The following is a 19,029-nucleotide window of genomic DNA, read 5'->3' on the forward strand; positions in this document are numbered from 1 at the left end:
AGCCATTACCCCAGCCCCGGAGCCACGCCTCGGCCAGGCCGGGTCGCAGGGACAGGCCCGAGCGGGATGGATGGGTGGGTGAAGAAGGGGGGGAAGCTGCGCATGCGCCTCTGGCCCGCCGCGGCGCCGGGGCGGGGCGCGCCCGGCTGGCGTGGGCGTGTCCGCCGCGGGGGCTAGGGGTGCGCGGCCTCCGCGCTGCCGTCGGCGGCCCCGGCAGGTGAGGGAGGGGCTCCGCTGCGGGGGGTGAGGGGCGTCGGCGGGGTAGCGCAGCCGGGCTTGGGCGTTGTCTGCGGGCGACGTTGAGGGCTCGGGGACGGCGGGCCGTTTGCCTGGTGGGGGTTTTTTCGCCTTCCCGTGCCTCAGGGACGAGTCCTCCGGGGCCCGTTTGCCGCGGGTGTTTGCTTTCCCTCAGGCCCGGGGGAGAGGGAGTTGATCCCTTCCGCCCGTCGTCCCTTCGAGCTGCCGCCCGCCCTGAGCCGCTTCTCCCCTCCGGCAGGCGAGGGCTGCCGCCTCCTAGGGCGGGGAGAGGTGTGGGTCGGGGGCTGGGAGGCAGGGCCGGGCCGGGCCGGGCCGGGTCGGGCTGGGCTGGGCTGGAGCGGCCGCCCCTCCCCGGCTGCAGGCGGCGGTTGGCGGCCGCCTCTCCCGTCTCCTCTTGGGCTGCGTCCCCTCAGGTGGCTGAGGCGGCTTCCTGGTGCCGGGGGGGAGCGCTCCGCCGGGGGTTGGGCACAAGACTTCTGCGGAGCTGGAGGAATCGGTCGCCCGGTTCGCCGGTACGTCAGGTAGCGAGACTCGGTAGAGTTAAAGCTCTGCGCCAGAACATTGAGGCGCTGGGTGCCGGGCTCTATGGCGGTGTAACACTGCCCTGAAAAGCGCCCTCACCCGTCAGGAAGGAGACTGCGAGAAATCATCGTTTTTCCTAAAAAAAAAAAAAAAACAAAACCAAAACCCAACAAAAAACAAACCGCGCACTGTTCTTCCTGAGCTGCTGGTAGAGTGGGTTGCCGTTTCTCCTTTCTGCGTTGCAGTTGTGTTATATGTGTAAGACAAACCTTAGCTGACATGCACGTTGTCATAATTTGCTCTTCAGCTAGGGAGAAGTTACGATATGAAAGCTCTTCACTTTTGCTTCCATACTCTTATCTTCAAAGTGTGTTAAGTACCCTCAAGGTAATACAGAATCGTAGAATTGCCTAGGTTGGAAGGGACCCACCACTGAAACTTGTATTTGTTTTCTTGCGTTTATGTTGAAGATATTTCTGTGGTGGTACAACAAAGTTTATTTAGTAGAAGTAATTAGAATCAAACTCAATCCCAAATTATTTTGTTTTTCAAATTTTTTTAATTTAAATTAACCTTATATATATAATCACAGAGGTAAAATGTTTCAAAGGCCGTGCGGAACACCAACAAGCATGAGAAGAAAAAAAAGTAAGCAGAAAAATGTGTAGAGGAATAAGGAGAACCAGAGAGAGGTCATCTTGTTTTTCTCATTATGGTGTTAGGGAGAATGCAGTTTTTTTCCAACAAGTATGTTTGTGTTAAATATCTCAGAATTAATCAATACAAATCCATTATATATGACTGTTAGACTAATTTTAGTTCAGCTGTTGAAAGCAAAAGTCCATTTTGTGTAGGTTGAATAACTAAGCCATTATTTAATGTCATCTGCCAGAATTCCAAGGTAGCAGTGCTGTGCCACAGTGTTTTTACAGCCTTGTGATTGGCCCAAGGTGTTAATGTTTCTCCAGAACTTAAGGCTAGAGGGAAGCCATAGTAGCTGTTTTGTACAAACAACAGCGAAGAGCCTTCTTTTAGGTGTAATAAAACTAAAAACCCAACTCCACAGATAGGTTGATGTTATTACTTGGTGTGGAGTTTAGTTTTTTTTTCCCCTTATTCTTACTTAGAATCAGATGCTGTCATTACCACGGTTTCCTTTAGGAAATACCTTGAAGGACAAAGTTAAGTAGTAAGATATGTTTTTTCTTTCCTTATTCTGCTTATTTTGTTAGTGAAAGTCAGGGTGCTCTTCCAACATAAATAAGACATGATTAAGTTAGCATTTGTAGGTATTAGTTTCTGTTAAATCCAACAAAGTTACTTCTATTCTTGGATCAATTAGGCTAAGATTAATAAAGGCCCCTTCTAGCATCACATTTGAAGGTGTAGCTTGTGGAAACAAGTAGACAGGAATTAGAATTATGGTGCCTTTTACTGTTTTAAGTTTAATTTCTTTGTTTTCAGTACTGCTTTAGATGAGGTGCTGTTGCTGAGGGATTATTAAATGGCATTATTAAGCGTTTCAAGGATTTCTGAATGTAGGAGTTTTGGGGTTGGGTTGCTGGGTCTGAGCGTCTGTTTAAGAAATAGTCTTAATGATTTGGATCACTTGCTTCATACTTTTTCCAGTGGTTGAAGGAAGACTGTATCCTGTAGATCCTTCCCATCCTGTAGCTGGATCGAGCATACATGTTCACTCAGTGCTTTATCCAAGGCACAGTTAGGAGCCAGCTGAATTAGTTCTAGTGGTGGTAACTTGCTTCTCGTGCTTCTCACATCCATCAGGGTTACTAGCAAGTCCTCATAGTAGGTAACTAGCACATGTGCCATAACCTGATGGTTCCAGGAAACAGTATGATTGCTGTGTGCCTGTGTTCAGAGCCACTGCCTATATATATGCAGACCCATGTATGATGCCTCCCAGGCACAGTGAATGCAGAGTGCAAGTAGCAGTGGTACAGAATTGAAGGACAGCTGACTGGAGAGCTCTTGTTTTGCCTGCAGGAAGGTTTGAAATATATCTGGGCTATAGTAAAGTGTAAGTTTGTGATTGTCAGTTTGAAGTTAGTGTTATTATTTATACTGAGATACAAAATGATATGCTGGACCATTGTGGGATGGACTTTAGCAGTATAGGAAAGCGTAGGTTTCTTGGAGTGTAAGCTACATTAGAGCTTGCAAGCCACTGATTTTGGTCTTACTTTAAAGCATTATCACCTTATTGGAAAAAAAAAAGCATTAAATGGATAGGACAAAAGAGGTAATCTGATCTTTGTTTTTAAAATCTTAAAGGGCTTTTCTTGCTGAACTTTTCAAATATCAAATTTATGTTGTGCTTTGTTCTCTAACCAAAGCTCTGAGTTTCCCATAAATAATCTTTACAGTGCTGCTGTCATGGTCACATAAAACTGTTGGACAGGTTATTTATTTTAAGAGGAGCTGTAGTTCCTCAAAGAATATGCATTCAAACCTGTTATTTTGATTGATATATGGTAATAACAATTCTTGGGTTTAATTTCCTCTCATTTCTCATTTTAATTGTACTATTGAAGCCTTAGCCTTCTGCTGAGAAGCCCAGAGGCAGATCTCAGAGGTATGGTACCATACACTCATTTTTAAGAACTAGCATTTGTAACAGTGAAGTGTCACAACATGCCAGACTTGAAATGAACTGTAAGGAGTATTAGTCTAAAACATGCGTTCACTTGCATCTTGTTTCTTCAATAAAATGGAGCAGGTTTTAGTGAGATAAAAGTTTTTCTTTCTTCTGGATAATGTTAATTGTGGCTCTACACAGAGTAATTGCAATGAAGAATACACAATTTAAGATATTATTCAAATTGCATAGTTAATAGATTTTTTTTTTTTCAATAAAGTAGTTGACATAAAAATATTTTAATAGAACTTATATGCAGGAAACGAGTTTTCCTCTGTTTGAATGCTATCTGCTTAAAACAATTAAATTTTGAAGTCAGGAGATCTGTGTTTCTTAATTTTCTTGCTCAGGGCACAGTATTACCTTTTATAGTTTAGTTCACTTGGATCAAAACATCATCCAAAATTCTTAAAATACTTTTGTGTCAGGGGGATGCTGGGAAGGACCCTCAGAATTAAAGATATGCCTAAATGGTGACCACCCATATAATTAATAATAAAGAATAAAAAGGTCAACAGAAGTATATTTAGAAATAGCTGTTTCTATGTTGTCTTGTGAACAGGTGCCCTAGAAGTCAAATTAATAGTTTGTGGTCTGGGCAATGGGATTTTTTAAAAATAGAGTTCTAAATATGTTCTTTGGCAATGTAATTTAATGATAGTTTTTTATATTTAGGAACTCTCTACAAAGAGTTGCCTGACTTGTTACACCAGTGTGCTACCAGTCCAGTGGATAAATATTTGAACTACCTGAGTATGATGAAGCTTGTATAAATAGGTGATTCATTTTCCATGGAGAAAAGAATGTCTCCCTTCTCACACACTCATATGCCTCAGATTTCTTAAATACTAGCTCTTATTTTTGTTTGGCATAATCCCCAGTAAAATTAGTTCTGTGGTCATTAGGGGTTTATCAGTGTAATCTCACTTGTTCATTTATGAATGATATAATTCCTTCCTGCATACTAAATAGTGAATGTGAGAAGATATAGTTTACACTCAAGGTTTTGTGCGATTCTTCAAATACTTACAGAATGATGCAAGTTGAGATGTATTACTTTGAGCTGCTCTGTTATTCAACTTGTGAATGCATCAGCTAGTGCTGCACGAGAATTTTATCAGCTGTGTTGCCTGAAAAGAGAGAGAGGAGCCAGAATTCAGATTTAAAGGTATGATTTTTAGAGAAGCTTCTAATTTTCAAATGCAGTGATGGAGTTAGGTTATGAAACAATCTTAGCCTTGTAACTTTATATGAACTCTAAGCTCCTGTGAGGTGGTCTGTTTCTGTGAGAATTGAAGGGTTACTTTGAGATTTTTTTAAATACACATTTATATACATGTAGTCCAAAATTACTAGAAATTGTGTTGCTACTAGTCCTGCCAGTGGAAAGAAGGGTCTGTTGCCATAATTTCATTGTCAACTTCTTGCAGCAGATGTGGCATTTTCTGGGAATATGTTGTCATTCTCTGCTCTTTGCATATGCAGCTGTGACAAAGAGATGCTAGAGGGCTATGCTGAGATTTTGGATTGAGCAGGTTGTGTTGTCGGGTGGGTGTTGTCTCTTGGGTTATTTTCATTTAAATCTTGTTTTGTCTATCTTTGTGCTAGCTCTTCATCGGAACCCTTCTTGTGAAAGGTTGTTGCAAGAATTGCTGTTACTGCTTGGTGTGAGATGCAATAAAAGAGGTTCTAAGGAATACAGGCTGAAACATCTTTACCACACAAACTTCTGTTTGCAAGAAATGATATCTTAGTCCTGTCTGAAAGAGCAGAGACTTTACAATTCATTACACTGAATGTTCAGGACAGTAGAACTTCGTATGCGTTATTTCAGGTGAAGGCTTGGTTCAAGACTTTCATTTTAGTAGTCTGTCTGAATAATTAATTTATTTCCATGTTATTATCTGCCCAGGTTCACGGGAAATACTTAATAATCCAAGAAGGATCAGAGCACTGCTTGTATTTGGTACTGACACTTTCTGTCTGGCACACGGTTTACATAAAATGCTTAAACGTAGCATTATCCTAGAAGATTAGCTGATCAGGAATAGACTTTATTAGCAAGTTCTGAAATGGTTTTCCTGCTTTTTCTGTGCCCATCTGGGCCCTGAGGTAACTACAAAATATGGACTTTTGGTCTATTTGAATTATTAGTATTTCCCAGGAACTAGGAGATGTTCAATGACAGCAATAGCTTGCATCAGAACAGGTTTGAGACTTGTGACTAAAGGCAGTGATACCAAACCCAGCTAGAGCAGTGCTCACTTCATTAGTCATTTTGTCTTGTGGTTATGTATTTCTGCTTGTTAGATTGGGAAGCACCTATGGCTATGAACATATCATTGTACTAATCTGGAAAGTTAGCTGGGCAAGCCTGTACTCTCCTCTGGTATTGCAGCATTGTCAGGATTGCTGCAGTATCCCAAGTGCTCAGTTAGAAGATTATTCTGATAATAGATCTGTTCCTTTTGAGGTAGAATGCCATATTGACAGTTTCTGTTGAAAAGCAGACACTGGCTGGGTTATTCGGTGGATGCCACTTATCTTCAATAGAATCATTAGTGGAATTCAAAGAGCATTATGATTGGTGGAACTGCAAGACAAGACTAGTCCTTGACTTACAGTTTTGCTTTGATAATGACAGCTCAAATATACTTTGACCTAATCATGTTCTTGAGCAGCCTAGAAATGGCATAGGATCAGGAACAAGTATCTCCCTTGTGACCGTACATTGCTGCAGTTCAGATTCTGGATGTTGGAAGTTCTTCTGTACAGTTTATGTAGTAATTTTCAGTCTTCTCCTGTCCAGAATTATTGGTGTGTTTTTAAAAGTCTGATACACTCCTGCAGTCATAAAAAAACATTCCAATAAAAAAGACTACTGAGGTGTCATCTGGCCCCATTCTGGTGTGCTTTACCTTACTTTATGGTGTACCCTGCGTGGAAGACAAACAGTTGATAGCTTGAGAAAAGCAGAGATTTTAATTATATTTGGCCAATGAGAAGCATAGTTACTTTCATAACAATAAGTAATTGAATAAATAAGTCTTTTATGTGATGTAACTTACTGGCAGTCAAGGCTTATCCTGCCAGAGCCCAAACAATGTTATTGTGTCCATAAAGTTATTCCCATATCCCAAATGTGCAAGTAATCCAGTTATGTATCTACAATGTTTTGCATCTGATTTGCCTAATAGATCTGATAGTGTGTTGTAGGATGGTATTTCAAGAGGAAATGCACTAGTGCAGCTGTGATTTCTTATTTCCACCATCCTGAAGAGACTGCACTTTGCCAGACTCTGTATTCCATCAGGTCTTCAAAAACAGCATGCTTACTTACCTGACAGTGACTCTGGTCCTTGAGAATGCTGATCATCTTTAGGAATCCTACCACCCACTCTCAAACCTGTTTTGGAAGTTTTCAGCTAACACAGGCTTTCAGATGTGAGGAGAATTGTGTGGAGCTGGAGTCATGCTTCCTTTTATGCAGCATGGAATATCCTCATAAAGACTGGTACAGCAGATGCAGAACTCCAACAGCTATTGCTGTTCAAAAGACTTCTGAGTTCACATATGTGAAGCATCTGTGTGCCCTCTGCCAGTTCTGTAATGACCACAATGTTGTAAGAGAAGTATTTGTTGTTTATGTACTGAGTTTCACTACTGTAAATACTGCATTGGGTTAATGAGATATGACTTTTTCCTCACTAGTAAGTATTTTAATAATTTTTAATGTATATAATGTTATTGAAAATCAGGTTGTACACAACTATTTACTGTAAAATGTGTCAGCGTGGGCTTCCCACAGGGTCACAGCCTCTTTCGGGTGCATCCACCTGCTCCAGCGTATTCATAATACCGTAACACGGTATTATGAATAATCGTGTTATCTTTTTTCCAAGTAAAATAGCGAAATTATTTCTTGAAATGCATTAGAAGCATTAAAGACCTCTTCAATCCATTATACAAGTATTGATTCCTAATATTCTCAAAACCTCTGAGGAAAATGCCTTGCATTATTTTTCATTTTGGATTTTGCAAAACTGGAAATGGAAGAGATTAAAGGACCATCTCAGGATTTGGGAAGTTTTGGTTTTGTGTCTGGGTTTCAAGTCGAATATCCTCCTCTTGGATAAATGTGTGTTCTCGTTACAAATTGTCTTTTATCTAATATGGATGCAATTGTTAGGTCTCAAACGAGCATTTGCATTTCAGGGAAGGGAAGCAGCTTTTTTATCCTTTCTCTGTGTGTTAAAGGATGCTTTTTGCACAGCACCTATTGTGCTAAATCTGCCTTTTTCCCCCATTAGATGCATAGTGGGAGAGTCAGTGACGTGGGGGAGGAGAGGAAGTAACAGAATTGACATATTCATGCAAGAAAGTACTTGTGATGTAAGAGAAGTGGGACATGTGTGCACACATACATACAGAGGTGTATAGAAAAAGCTGACCAGATTTTTAAGTTAACTGGATGCTATTTGTTTATGTATTGGGTTTGCCTGGCAAAGGTTTGGTAGCGGGAGGGGAGGACTACAGAGGTGGCAGTTTCTCTGTGATAATGTATTTAAGAACGGGGAAAAAAAACCTCAGCAACTGCAGTCAGAGAGGGGAGTGAGAATACGTGAGAGAAACAACTCTGCAGACACCAAGGTCAGTGAACAAGGAGGAGGAGGAGGTGCTCCAGGCACCAGAGCAGAGATTCCCCTGTAGTCCATGATGAAGAGCATGGTGAGGCAGGCTGTCCCCTTGAAGTCCATGAACAGTAATGGTGGACCGGATATCCACCTGCAGACTGTAGAGGACCCCACGCTGGAGCAGGTGGATGCACCCGAAAGAGGCTGTGACCCTGTGGGAAGCCCACGCTGGAGCAGGCTCATGGCAGGACCTGTGGACCCATGGAGAGAGGAGTCCATGCTGGAGCAGGTTTGCTGGCAGGACTTGTGACTCTGTGGGGGACCCATGCTGGAGCAGTCTGTTCCCGAAAGACTGCGCCCTGTGGAAAGGACCCACACTGAAGCAGTTTGTGAAGAACTGCAGCCTGTGGGAAGGATTCATGATAGAAGAGTTTGGAGAACTGTCTCCTGTGGGAGGGACCCCACGCTGAGTGTGAGGAGTCCTCCCCCTGAGGAGCAGCAGAAACAACGTGTGATGAACTGACTGCAACTCCCATTCCCTGTCCTCCTGCACCACACGGGGGAGAGGAGGTAGAGAATTCTGGAGTGAAGTTGAGCCCAGGAAGAAGGGGGTGGTGCAGCAAGGTGTTTTAAGATTTGAGTTTTATTTCTCATTACCCTATTCTGACTTCTAATTGGCAATAAATAAAATTAATTTCCCCAAATTGAGTCTGTTTTGCCCATGATGGTAATTGCCGAGTGATCTCCCTGTTCTTATCTCAACCCATGAGCCTTTTGTTATATTTTCTCTCCCCTGTCCAGCTAAGGAGAGGACTGATAAGAGTGGCTTTGGTGGGCACCTGGCGTCCAGCCGGACCACAGTTTACCAGTGATTTTTGGAAATGTTACTTTAATGAAAGAAATGTGGCAATAAGTCCTTTTAGAGACTCACAATAATAAGGAGTTTCAGGGAAGTTAGAGCAAGAAAATGTTGATTGTTTTGGGAAATACATCTCAATTCAAGTTTGAATTTTGTTGAATTCCATGAGAACCCTTTTAACTTGCTGTTGCAGCTTCAGTAGGCATTAGAGCATCACTTTGTCAGCAGAAAGTTGTTTTTCTGGAAACAGCCATTAAGGAGTCATGCACTGGTCTGCACTGGATTCTATGGGCAACGCCACTGACTGTTAATGAGTTCTGTCTGGCAGCCAGGAAAGCAATAGGGAATGGAAAATATCAGTATAAAAAGAGAACCAGGAAAAAGGGGGCAGACTGCTTTTTAAGGGCAGGATTTCAAAGCCTAAAAAACATGGGTTTGAAAACAATTTAAATACTTGGAATTTGGAGCTTCACTTTTTTTTCCATCAAGGACAATGACTGAAACTTGGTAAAATCATTGGAGCAAAAGATACTCAAAGACGGAATCATGTTTAGGTGTTTGGGAGATGCAGGAGGGTTTCCCTGAATTTGACATGCTTGAAAATACTCTAGGTGCATAGATGTTTGAGGGGTTTCTTTACAGATCATTTATTTTTACTTCAGTCTCCAAAAGGTCCGTCTCTAAGATAGCAGAACAGAGATGGAGAGGCAACATGTGAAGTGTGCACTAGTGGAATACAGGAAGCCTCAGGAAAATTCCCTCAAGCAGTGTTTTCTTTCTCCTGGTTTCAGTTCATTGTTCCCTTTTTCCATCTTTTTGCCTCTCAAAAAAAGTTTTTTTTCACCAAAAGTCATATGAATACAGTGAAAGGAAGAGAGATGGCTTAGGATAAGTATAGTTTCATGTTCAAGTACACTATACGTGTATGATGCAAGTGAATTGGCTAGATAGAAGCAATTGTCTTTTCTTCCTTACTCTGTTTAGTGTCTTATGCACTTTCAAGATAAATAGTAAAAATAAATATCCAGAGGGATACTGTCTCTGGACTGTGGGGTTACTGCAGAGAAGGAGAACCTGAAGCTAAAGAGGCTTGGGAACTTCCAAGGTAGGCTGCTTACAGGAACACTTGGAAGTTTTAGTCTCTGAGTGAAGGGCAATTGTGCTGTAGAGGCTTACCTCCCACAGAGTGCTGGAAATGATCAGCTGTATTCCTGAAGAGTAAAACTGAAGAGATTCTTTTAATATTGAAAATACCTGCTGGTCAGGCCTAATTAGGCTTGCAAATGCACATTATTGCAGAATTGGATTCATAACTGATAATGAAGTTGTTTCTGTAGGTTTGTAGTATCTGTTGGTCTTCTCAGTTCCAGCAGAAAACGATTGAGCTAATTAAGAGGAAATGTGAGAAAGCTTTCAGTTGTTATTTTTTCAAATGAACCTCCGGAAAGCACACTTCCTCCTAGTTCTCAATTATTACTTGACTTCAAAGTTGTTTATCCCTATTATTAAAAATTTTAATTGTTTTTTAAGGTTTACTAAAGCAAGATCACCTATTCCTGTTACTCACTTAAACTCCTTTTCCAATTCTGCCATACTCATGGCTTCAGCATTTTGTTACAAAGGTTTGGTGGGGGAGTATATATTATGATTTTTTTTTTAATTATTCATTGAATTATTAATAATATCTACATTATGAGATACTGACATTCATGTGAGCTTTGCAGGATGTAATTTAAAGCTTGCGAAATTTTATTGTCAGCAGTTCAAATCACTGTGCTTTCTTCATGGTGTATTCTGTTTTCCATTTGGTTCCTCAAGCATTCTAAGAAACCTGATACTGTTTCTTACGTGCAGATGTTGAAAAGAAGTTTTATACCTATGTGGCAAAGCCAAGAGTATGACAGTAATACAGTAGTGTTGATACATCATAAATCTTAAAATTTGCATTTGGAGCCTCCAATCTCTCTCCTGACAAGCTAACAATTCTAATGATCAGTCAGAGCATTAATGCATTGTGACAATCCCGTTGTTTGCTTTTTAGTATATATATTAAATAATGATTTCTGTTGCTGCTTTCTAGCTTAACAGATGGCGGCACAGTGTGTGACAAAAGTGGAGCTGACTATTGCCTGCACCAATCTCTTGGATAAAGATGTTGGTTCGAAGTCGGACCCGCTGTGTGTGCTTCTCCAGAACACGAGTGGTCAGCAGTGGTATGAGGTACAGTGTGATGCTTCTCATGAATCTGCTAAAAACACAGTCTAACTTGTTGAACCTTTTAAGACACTGGAGCATATGATTTCATTAAAATACTAATAATAGTTTTCTAATAAATACTTAACACCTGTCTGATTTTTAGCACTGTTCCCCTAGCCATGTGTGGACCAACAGAAGAAGCCTTCCAAGTGCTTACATGTACTTTTATAAATACAGTACTCCAAAACTAGTGTCTTATCCTGCATTTGACAATATACCATTTTTATGTTGGTCTTCCCTGTGCAGGAACAGGTACTCCTTACAGGGAGCAAAGAAAAACAGGTCCTCAAATACATCTGACTTACAGCAGTGGGATTTGTAATATAATGTGGTTATTTATATTTGATGAAAGGTTTGTAGGAAAATATGGGTTTATACTAAGAAGAACTTTTGAAAGTTTTTGATTTTTTTTTTTTTTTAATTTTTATTTGAGTGCTTGTTTGGTTGGTGAAATACTGGATAAAGTGATATCTTTCTAACTTCAGGTTGATCGCACAGAAAGAGTTAAGAATTCCTTGAACCCAAAGTTTGCCAAGAAATTCCTAATTGATTACTATTTTGAGCTTGTTCAGAAACTTAAATTTGGAATATATGACATCGATAACAAAACCTTTGATCTGAATGATGACGACTTCTTAGGAGAATTTGAATGTACACTGGGACAAGTAAGTATGCAGATGATTTCCCTTAGAATTAAGAAAATATATTTTAATGTGAATCATTAACCACTTTTATTTTCGATTTATCACAATGTTCTTGTATAGTTCAGGTACTCAAGTTGAACAGGATTCCCTTCATTTGTTTTTTTCAAGCCTCTGTTCAGAGTATACACATTTTGTTTGCAAAAGGTCCTGAGTTGATCCCCTGAAATGTACTCTAGAATGGTGACTGTCCAGATTGCTATCTCAAAGTAAGTGGACTGTCAATGAGCACAAAGTAGTAATTGCTGTTTATTTACTCTTTTATTCAAAGTCTTTTTTTTATGCTCCATAGAAAGAGAATTGGTGTATAGCAACATAAGTGTTCACAAGGGCCGTGTTAATCTTGTAATTTGTTTTCCACTCAAGGCAAGCAGTGAATCTGGTTCTGTCTACTGTTGATTTCGCTCCCATTTCCCTGTCAAATTCTGCTATTGGTGCTGTTGCAACCAGGCAGCTTCTTTTCAATTTGTTCTTTCTAATAGATCCTTTGAAGGCACTTCTTAGGAGAGTTTTTTTGGGGGGATTTCTCCTCCCCTGCGTCTAAAGTAATTTTATTTTAAGTGCATTATGAAGATGGAGGCATTGTGAAATGAAATTCAGTAACAATTTAAAATTAATTCTTCATTCTTAAAGTAAAGAAGGACCTGTAGAATGAATAGACACACTTCTGAGAAAGCATTGCCTGAAGAGGATAAAATAAAATCTGGAAACACTGCAGGGGGAGGTTGACGTTTGTTTGCATGACAAACTTCGTGTTTAGTAATGTGTTTGCTGAAGCCATTTATGAAATGTGGCATGCATGTGTTTGGCACGTATGAAAAAATTCAGAACAATCTGAGATTGGAACTTAAGGTCTTATCTTTGTCCATGTGTGTGCATTATGTTGCTACAAGACATTTTATTTCATATTGCTCCTGAAACTCTACGTGTGTTCATCTACTTATATATTTTAAAATTTTGAAATGTATCAAGTATTACCTATTTATTTATAGGAGATCATGGGAAGTAAATGTAATGCTGTCATCTTCATGATGAAGGAAAAATTCCTAAAATGAAATACCTCACTATCTTATTTCATTCCTTTGAAAATCTATTAAATTGCACTAATAATGCATTATTCTCAAATTTTGTCTTGGCAGATAGTTTCTAGCAGGACTCTAACAAAACCATTAGTACTTAAAAATGGCAGACCTGCTGGAAAAGGAAGTATTACGGTAAGACAATTAAGACAATAAATCTCTTCAGCATTTATCCTTATATATTTTTGTGTTGGTTTTTTTTTTTTTTTTCCCCAGTTACTAGCTTGAATACAGTGTGTCTAATCTACAGTGCTGCAAAAAGTATCTTAAAACATTTTTTTTTCTTCCAGTAATATTTCTTTGTCATCCAAAAGGAGACCAACCCACCTTCTGCATCTATAAGTCTCATTGCATCCATCAAAATAATTACAGCATCCAATGTGCTACTGTTTGGGCAGTAGCTTTAATTGCCAGTGTCATTGTCTAGCGAATCCCAATGTCAAATCAAATTGTTCCTCCTTCCCTTGACCCCATTTTTTAATGCTTCATTTGTGAGCAAACATGATTTTTTTTTTTAATGGACCTGTTATAGGAGTGTTGTGAATATGAGAAAACTACGTAGTTCCTGAATATAAAACAAGTATTTTATTTTCTGTGCGTATCTAGATAACAGCAGAAGAAGTGAAGGATAACAGGGTAGTTGTGTTGGAAGTAGAAGCAAGGAAACTGGACAATAAGGTATTTAAGTGATTGCTGTTTCTTTGATAAATTAGTAACATCAGAATCTTGTCAAAAAGAAAACATTAAAATATTCTTTCTTATTTTTCAGTTAAATAATTAAATCCATTAAGATTTTTCGTAGGCTAAAAAAGAGATAGATGAAAGATTGCTTCAGAATAACTTCATTGACTGTTTTGAAATGAATTATGTTTCTAAATAATTGTAGGGATATTTCACGAACAACGTGCTTTCTTTTAAATGTAAATCTTTACCTCTAATAATAAAGATAGGGAGTTTTGGTATATCAATTGATTTGAATAATTGTATAAATGATTACTTGTTAAATCTCTGAAATAGATGGTAAAGAGTGTACTTTGGAGTACATAAATCTGTTAATTAAATATTTTGGGGCTGGCTAAACATACTGCATTTAGAAAGACTTTTAAAAACAAAATTAAAAAAAAAATTGATAATGGAAAAGTGTTATTATTCTTCCCAGTCAATTTAATGGTACTTTTTTTAACTGGATTAAATCCTTAGTTTCCTAACTATCCTTTATAGTACTTATAAGTGTTCTTTTGCTTGAACTGCCGGGTATTTAGTACGTGGACACTGCAGAACTTTTATCCGAAATTGATGGACATGCCATGTTTTCTTCCTCTCTTTCATAGGTGGTTATATAATCAGACTTGCATTTCTTCATCTAAAACTTTTGTTCCCTGAATATGTAGTGTACATTTTGTTAATCTAAGTGTGTTTTAACTAGTATTTAATGGCATTCATGCCACAGGCTGTTCTGGGATAATTACATGTTCTTTAAATACAGGATTTTTTTGGAAAGTCAGATCCTTATCTGGAATTCCACAAGCAGACTGGAGATGGAAACTGGGTGATGGTTCACAGAACAGAGGTAGGATATTTTCAGTCAACAACCTAGGGATTAAAGTTATTTGATTTCCAGTGTGTCACAGAACTAGACGTACAGTGTCTTACAAAAAGAAGAGGATGTTGTGGTAGTTGACATGTAGACCAGTTAGAAATCACCTCAGCTCTTCCACTGATTTTCTCACAGGATGGGAAGTCTACCTTACTCAGATTCTGGTTTATGCCATACTATTTTAAAGGAAAATACTTTTTTTTTTTTTTTTTAATTTTTTTTTCCCCCAAACTTTCTGCAATCTAGAAGAAAACAGATGTTTTGAAAAGGTACTGCATACTCACACAGGGACGTTTGTCTCGGTGTTACTCTGAGGTTAGAATTTGGGCATTCATGTGACCGTGCTGTTCTTGTGTCAGTGTCACCTAGTACCGTTTACTAATGAAAGTAATAGCAAGGGCAGGCCAAGGGTAATGCTGAGCGAGGGAAAACGTGCTTGAGCAGCAGCAGCAGCCTTCCACCCAGGAGGAGGTGCAGAGGTCCTGTGGCAGCAACTGACAGGGTAGGAGTAGGTTCAAAATGTCTCACTGTAGTGGAAGCCCAAGCCCTAGTCAGAACTGAGGTACTGTGCGCGTTTGAAATAGTGGCCATCTTAATTTTGAAGCACAGATGTTGAAGAAGTATAAATCCTTTTTGTGTCAGATTTATAAAAATAGTTTCTCTCATTACGTGGTTCTTCTGCACAAAATGTATCTTTTCCATGAGCATTTCAGTCATCTTCAATTTCAATAATGAATCCAGAATTTGCTGTTCCAGCCTAGAACTGGCTGAAGGATTAGTTCTTTATATTACAGATTTTAAAAACCTTTTTATGTTAGTATTATTTACTGTTTTTATTTTCAAAAGGAGGGATTTCTTTCTCTGCGCTCCTACAGTGCTAGAAGTATTACTATTACTAGCTGTTATTAGTTAAGTATTGCTTATTGCGTGTAGTTTCTTGTGCTTTATTAGATCATCATTTGGTATATTTGGTATATTACAGATACTTTGCGGTTGACAAATTCTGAAGTTTCTTCAGTATTATTCTTAAATATCACTTATTTAGCATTCACCTTGAGTGACTGTGTGCAGCAGGGTGTCTTTTTATCCTCATGCACTGTTTCTGCTTAACTATACCATGAATTTTTTGAGGGCATATTTCAATAAGTGGCATTTCAGAATAAATATAAACTGGAGTGAATTGTAATCTCCAAAGCATTGATGTATTCAGAAATTCCAGTGTAATCTTTTTTCGTGTTTTTTTTTGTAAGTCATGCTTTTATATATGTTTGTGTGTATGCATATATGTGTTTGCTTACTAAAAAAATTAAGTTAGTATTCATGTAGCAATGAGGAAATTTAATTTTTTGCAGTGTAGTGGCTGAGTGATATAGTAGATCACAGTGCAGTCCAGAGAAATACAGAGTTAAAAGATACCATCTCTTTTGGACAATGGTACTGCATGTTAGGAATGTTTAGTTTGTGAAGGTATGACCAATTATGATGTCTACTTTCTACTCTTGTGAACAATGCTATTCGGTTGGTTTGGGTTTGTGTTTTGTTTGTTTTGGGTTTTTTTTATAGGTTATTAAAAACAACCTGAATCCCGTTTGGAGGCCCTTTAAAGTCTCTCTCAATTCTCTGTGTTACAGTGACATGGACAAGTCCATCAAGGTAATGTATATAAAATGTTTGTATGAACTAATGCATTAAAAAAATTAGAATATGTAATAAATGGAAGATATGTTATTTTAGTTATTGCCTCTTTTTGTTTCAAATTGAATTGAAAGTATTAGGATTTTTTATTCCTATTTGAAAGTCACAGAGATACATGCGTGTTCTAGGAAAAAAAAATCACATTTGCAATGCATTATCTGGTAAAAGTTGATCTTTGAAAGTCTGGGAAAACAGTTGAACATAAGTAGCTTTGAAATGTCCAATTCAGTTTCTTATTTAGATTGTACAGTTTTAGTGTTGCATCAGGCAAAATTGATGGTTTTAAGATACTGTATAGTGAAACAAGTGTCGTAAAGGCTAGAATATGCTTTGTTCTATGTTACAGAACTTGTAATACTTTGTTACTGATGCAACAGGTAACACCAATGAAATTCTTAATCTACTACCTGATACAATTAATTACACTTAATATACTAGTTGAGATAACCGATGTATCCTGTGGATGCCAGATGTAGCAACTTTTCGCCTCAGATGAACTGAACTTTTCTGTCAGAAAGTCAACCAAACCTGTGAAGTGATAGTTTTACCAGGACTGGTCTCCCACTCTTTGTATCTTCAAATCTTATCTTGTGTAAATTATGTATAAGGTATGAATATTTTTCTTCAGGAATTCTGTTTAGGAGAAGCTAAAAAACAAACAAAATACCATTTATAAGCTATTATGAACACGTTAGGAACCTAATATTTTAGCATTTGGAAAAAAAACCACAAATGAAACAAACGACTGTACTTGCCGTTCTTCCTCTGGGAAGGAAAAATGAGAGCATAATCTGCATGTGACAGGTATTAGTCATATGACTTGAGGCAGTCCTGGAAAATGCTTAACAGCCACAGGGATCTAGGTGTTACAAGCACCTGTATAGATTTAAATACATAATTATAGAGCAGACTAATGAACAACTTTACAAGCTCAGAACCCTCTTCCCTTGCTGCTTCTGTGTTTTTTTCATTCTCGTTCCTTTCTGATTCCCTTTTCCCCCCAAAAGCTGTGACAGCTCTTACATCTCCATATACTGTAAATATATTTCTCTTTTTCAATAAACAGCCATACTAAAACTATAGACCATTGATTAAAATATATCTTTTAAGATGGAGTTATTCTCAGCTCTGTCATCATTTTAATGAAGTCTGTTCTTTGGAATGTTACCTCAGAAGTGTAGGTTTATTTCCAGAGGAAAGAGATTTTACTTGGAGTTGTTACGGACTTGCAGACAGAAGGTAGGATTATGTCTTAAGTTAGAAATCCGAGAGCCATCACCTCAAACATTAAAATGCAAACAGACTTGTATTACAGTGTTGTTGAAGGATTAAACAGTACTTTTAACACTTTTATATGCGCACAGTTGCATACGTAATGGGCTATTTGTCATAGTAAGTAAAACCACCAACTTTTCCATAATGAGTGGCTTTTCACCTATTTAATGGCTTAGTTTGTGTATCCCCAGCAATGCACAAACCAAGTTGATTCTTTATCTTCTGGATTTATTGCTGTATTCCATGTGAGTGTGTTTGCAGTCAGTGAAGTTTTTCTGCGTTGAAAATATAAGCCTTTCATCTGTAACAAGCATGCCTAGTTCTGCTGGGGAAAATGTGTATGCAATTTTATCATATGGTTCCCTAGCACTATTGCGTGTCCAGGAGAGCATGTGTGGAACAAAAGAAATCTTTCTGTCTTGCCTGGAGTAAATATTGAAAATTGGCTTACATGGGTCAAATATATCAAGTAAGACAAATTTTGATCCCTTTAAAAGGAAAAGAAATGACTGTGCTAAATGCGAACAGGTATCATAACTATTGGCTTAGGAAATATCTTCAGTTTTAAATTTCAGGTACTGCAGCACCTGGCTGAGTATTTGATTGGCTTAACTTATGGCATTCAAAAGAATTTACATAGCACCTGCCATGAACATTAGTCTGTTCATACTGTGTCTGCTTGTATGAGATTTAAGTTGCTATTCAGTGCATGTGCATGCATTTTATTTATTTATTAGTGCATTCTATATGTTGTAGGAGTAGTACAAACTGCAACAGAGGCATGTTTTGCACATTGTAGAACTTGCAAGCTGCGCATCGTATTTTGTGCTTCAGCATTACTGTTTGTTTTCAGAAAGATAATTCCTCTCAGAAGCTCAAGTGTATGTTGAAGTTGTTTGTTTTACTTCTTATTCCTCATTGAAGCAGCCAATAATGTTTCTTGAATATAACATACAATTTTTTAAGTCTGGAAAGACAGACATGAAAATAGCTGTTCAGTTTAAGCCATATCTATTCAGAAAAGTTTTTTGTGAAGTTTATTTTGATTCCAAATAACAGTGGTTCCTACTTTGACTCTTGATTTATTATTGTTATTATTTATCATCATTATTGTTATTATTATTGAATTATTTTTTTCTGTGATTTGATTAATTTAGCTAGCATGTCTGTGTTGCTAAACTGAAATAAAATATCAGGAGTGGATGGAATTAGCATATGCTATTACAGATAAATACCAACCTTTTTACCTAGAAAGGCAGTTGGGGCACATTCATAAGTTGAGCTTTTAGAAAACAAAAATTGAGGACACTGTAAGGTTAAAGTAACAATGGTAAAATCATGCTTACTGAAACTGATAGGTTTTCAAACAAAAAAAAATTATTTTTCACTTGTTCTGCCTTTTTGGTGGAGTGTTAAAAGATTACTCGATTGAATAGTAAAACTTAATATTAAACATTGAATAAAGGAAAAGAGGTATTTTAGTTGACATTCAGATCC

At 38.2% G+C, this 19,029-nt stretch overlaps 1 protein-coding gene across 2 annotated transcripts in view; it reads left to right on the forward strand.

Moving 5' to 3' along the window:
- Nucleotides 1–163: 163 nt before the first annotated feature.
- CPNE3 (copine 3) overlaps nucleotides 164–19,029 on the forward strand; it is a 31,572-nt gene continuing 12,706 nt past the window's right edge. The window contains exons 1-7 of one of the 2 annotated variants that reach the window (XM_082499515.1): nucleotides 164–217; nucleotides 11,010–11,149; nucleotides 11,671–11,850; nucleotides 13,026–13,100; nucleotides 13,572–13,643; nucleotides 14,452–14,535; nucleotides 16,126–16,215. In XM_082499515.1, the coding sequence (XP_082355641.1) occupies nucleotides 11,018–11,149; nucleotides 11,671–11,850; nucleotides 13,026–13,100; nucleotides 13,572–13,643; nucleotides 14,452–14,535; nucleotides 16,126–16,215 (633 nt within the window). In that variant the 5' untranslated portion in view covers nucleotides 164–217; nucleotides 11,010–11,017. Of the gene's footprint in view, nucleotides 218–745; nucleotides 771–11,009; nucleotides 11,150–11,670; nucleotides 11,851–13,025; nucleotides 13,101–13,571; nucleotides 13,644–14,451; nucleotides 14,536–16,125; nucleotides 16,216–19,029 lie in introns of those variants that run through there. The other variant, XM_082499516.1, reaches the window with a different exon arrangement.

Source organism: Vanellus vanellus, assembly GCF_965231255.1.
Source record: "Vanellus vanellus genome assembly, chromosome: 2".
Classification (NCBI taxonomy): domain Eukaryota; kingdom Metazoa; phylum Chordata; class Aves; order Charadriiformes; family Charadriidae; genus Vanellus; species Vanellus vanellus.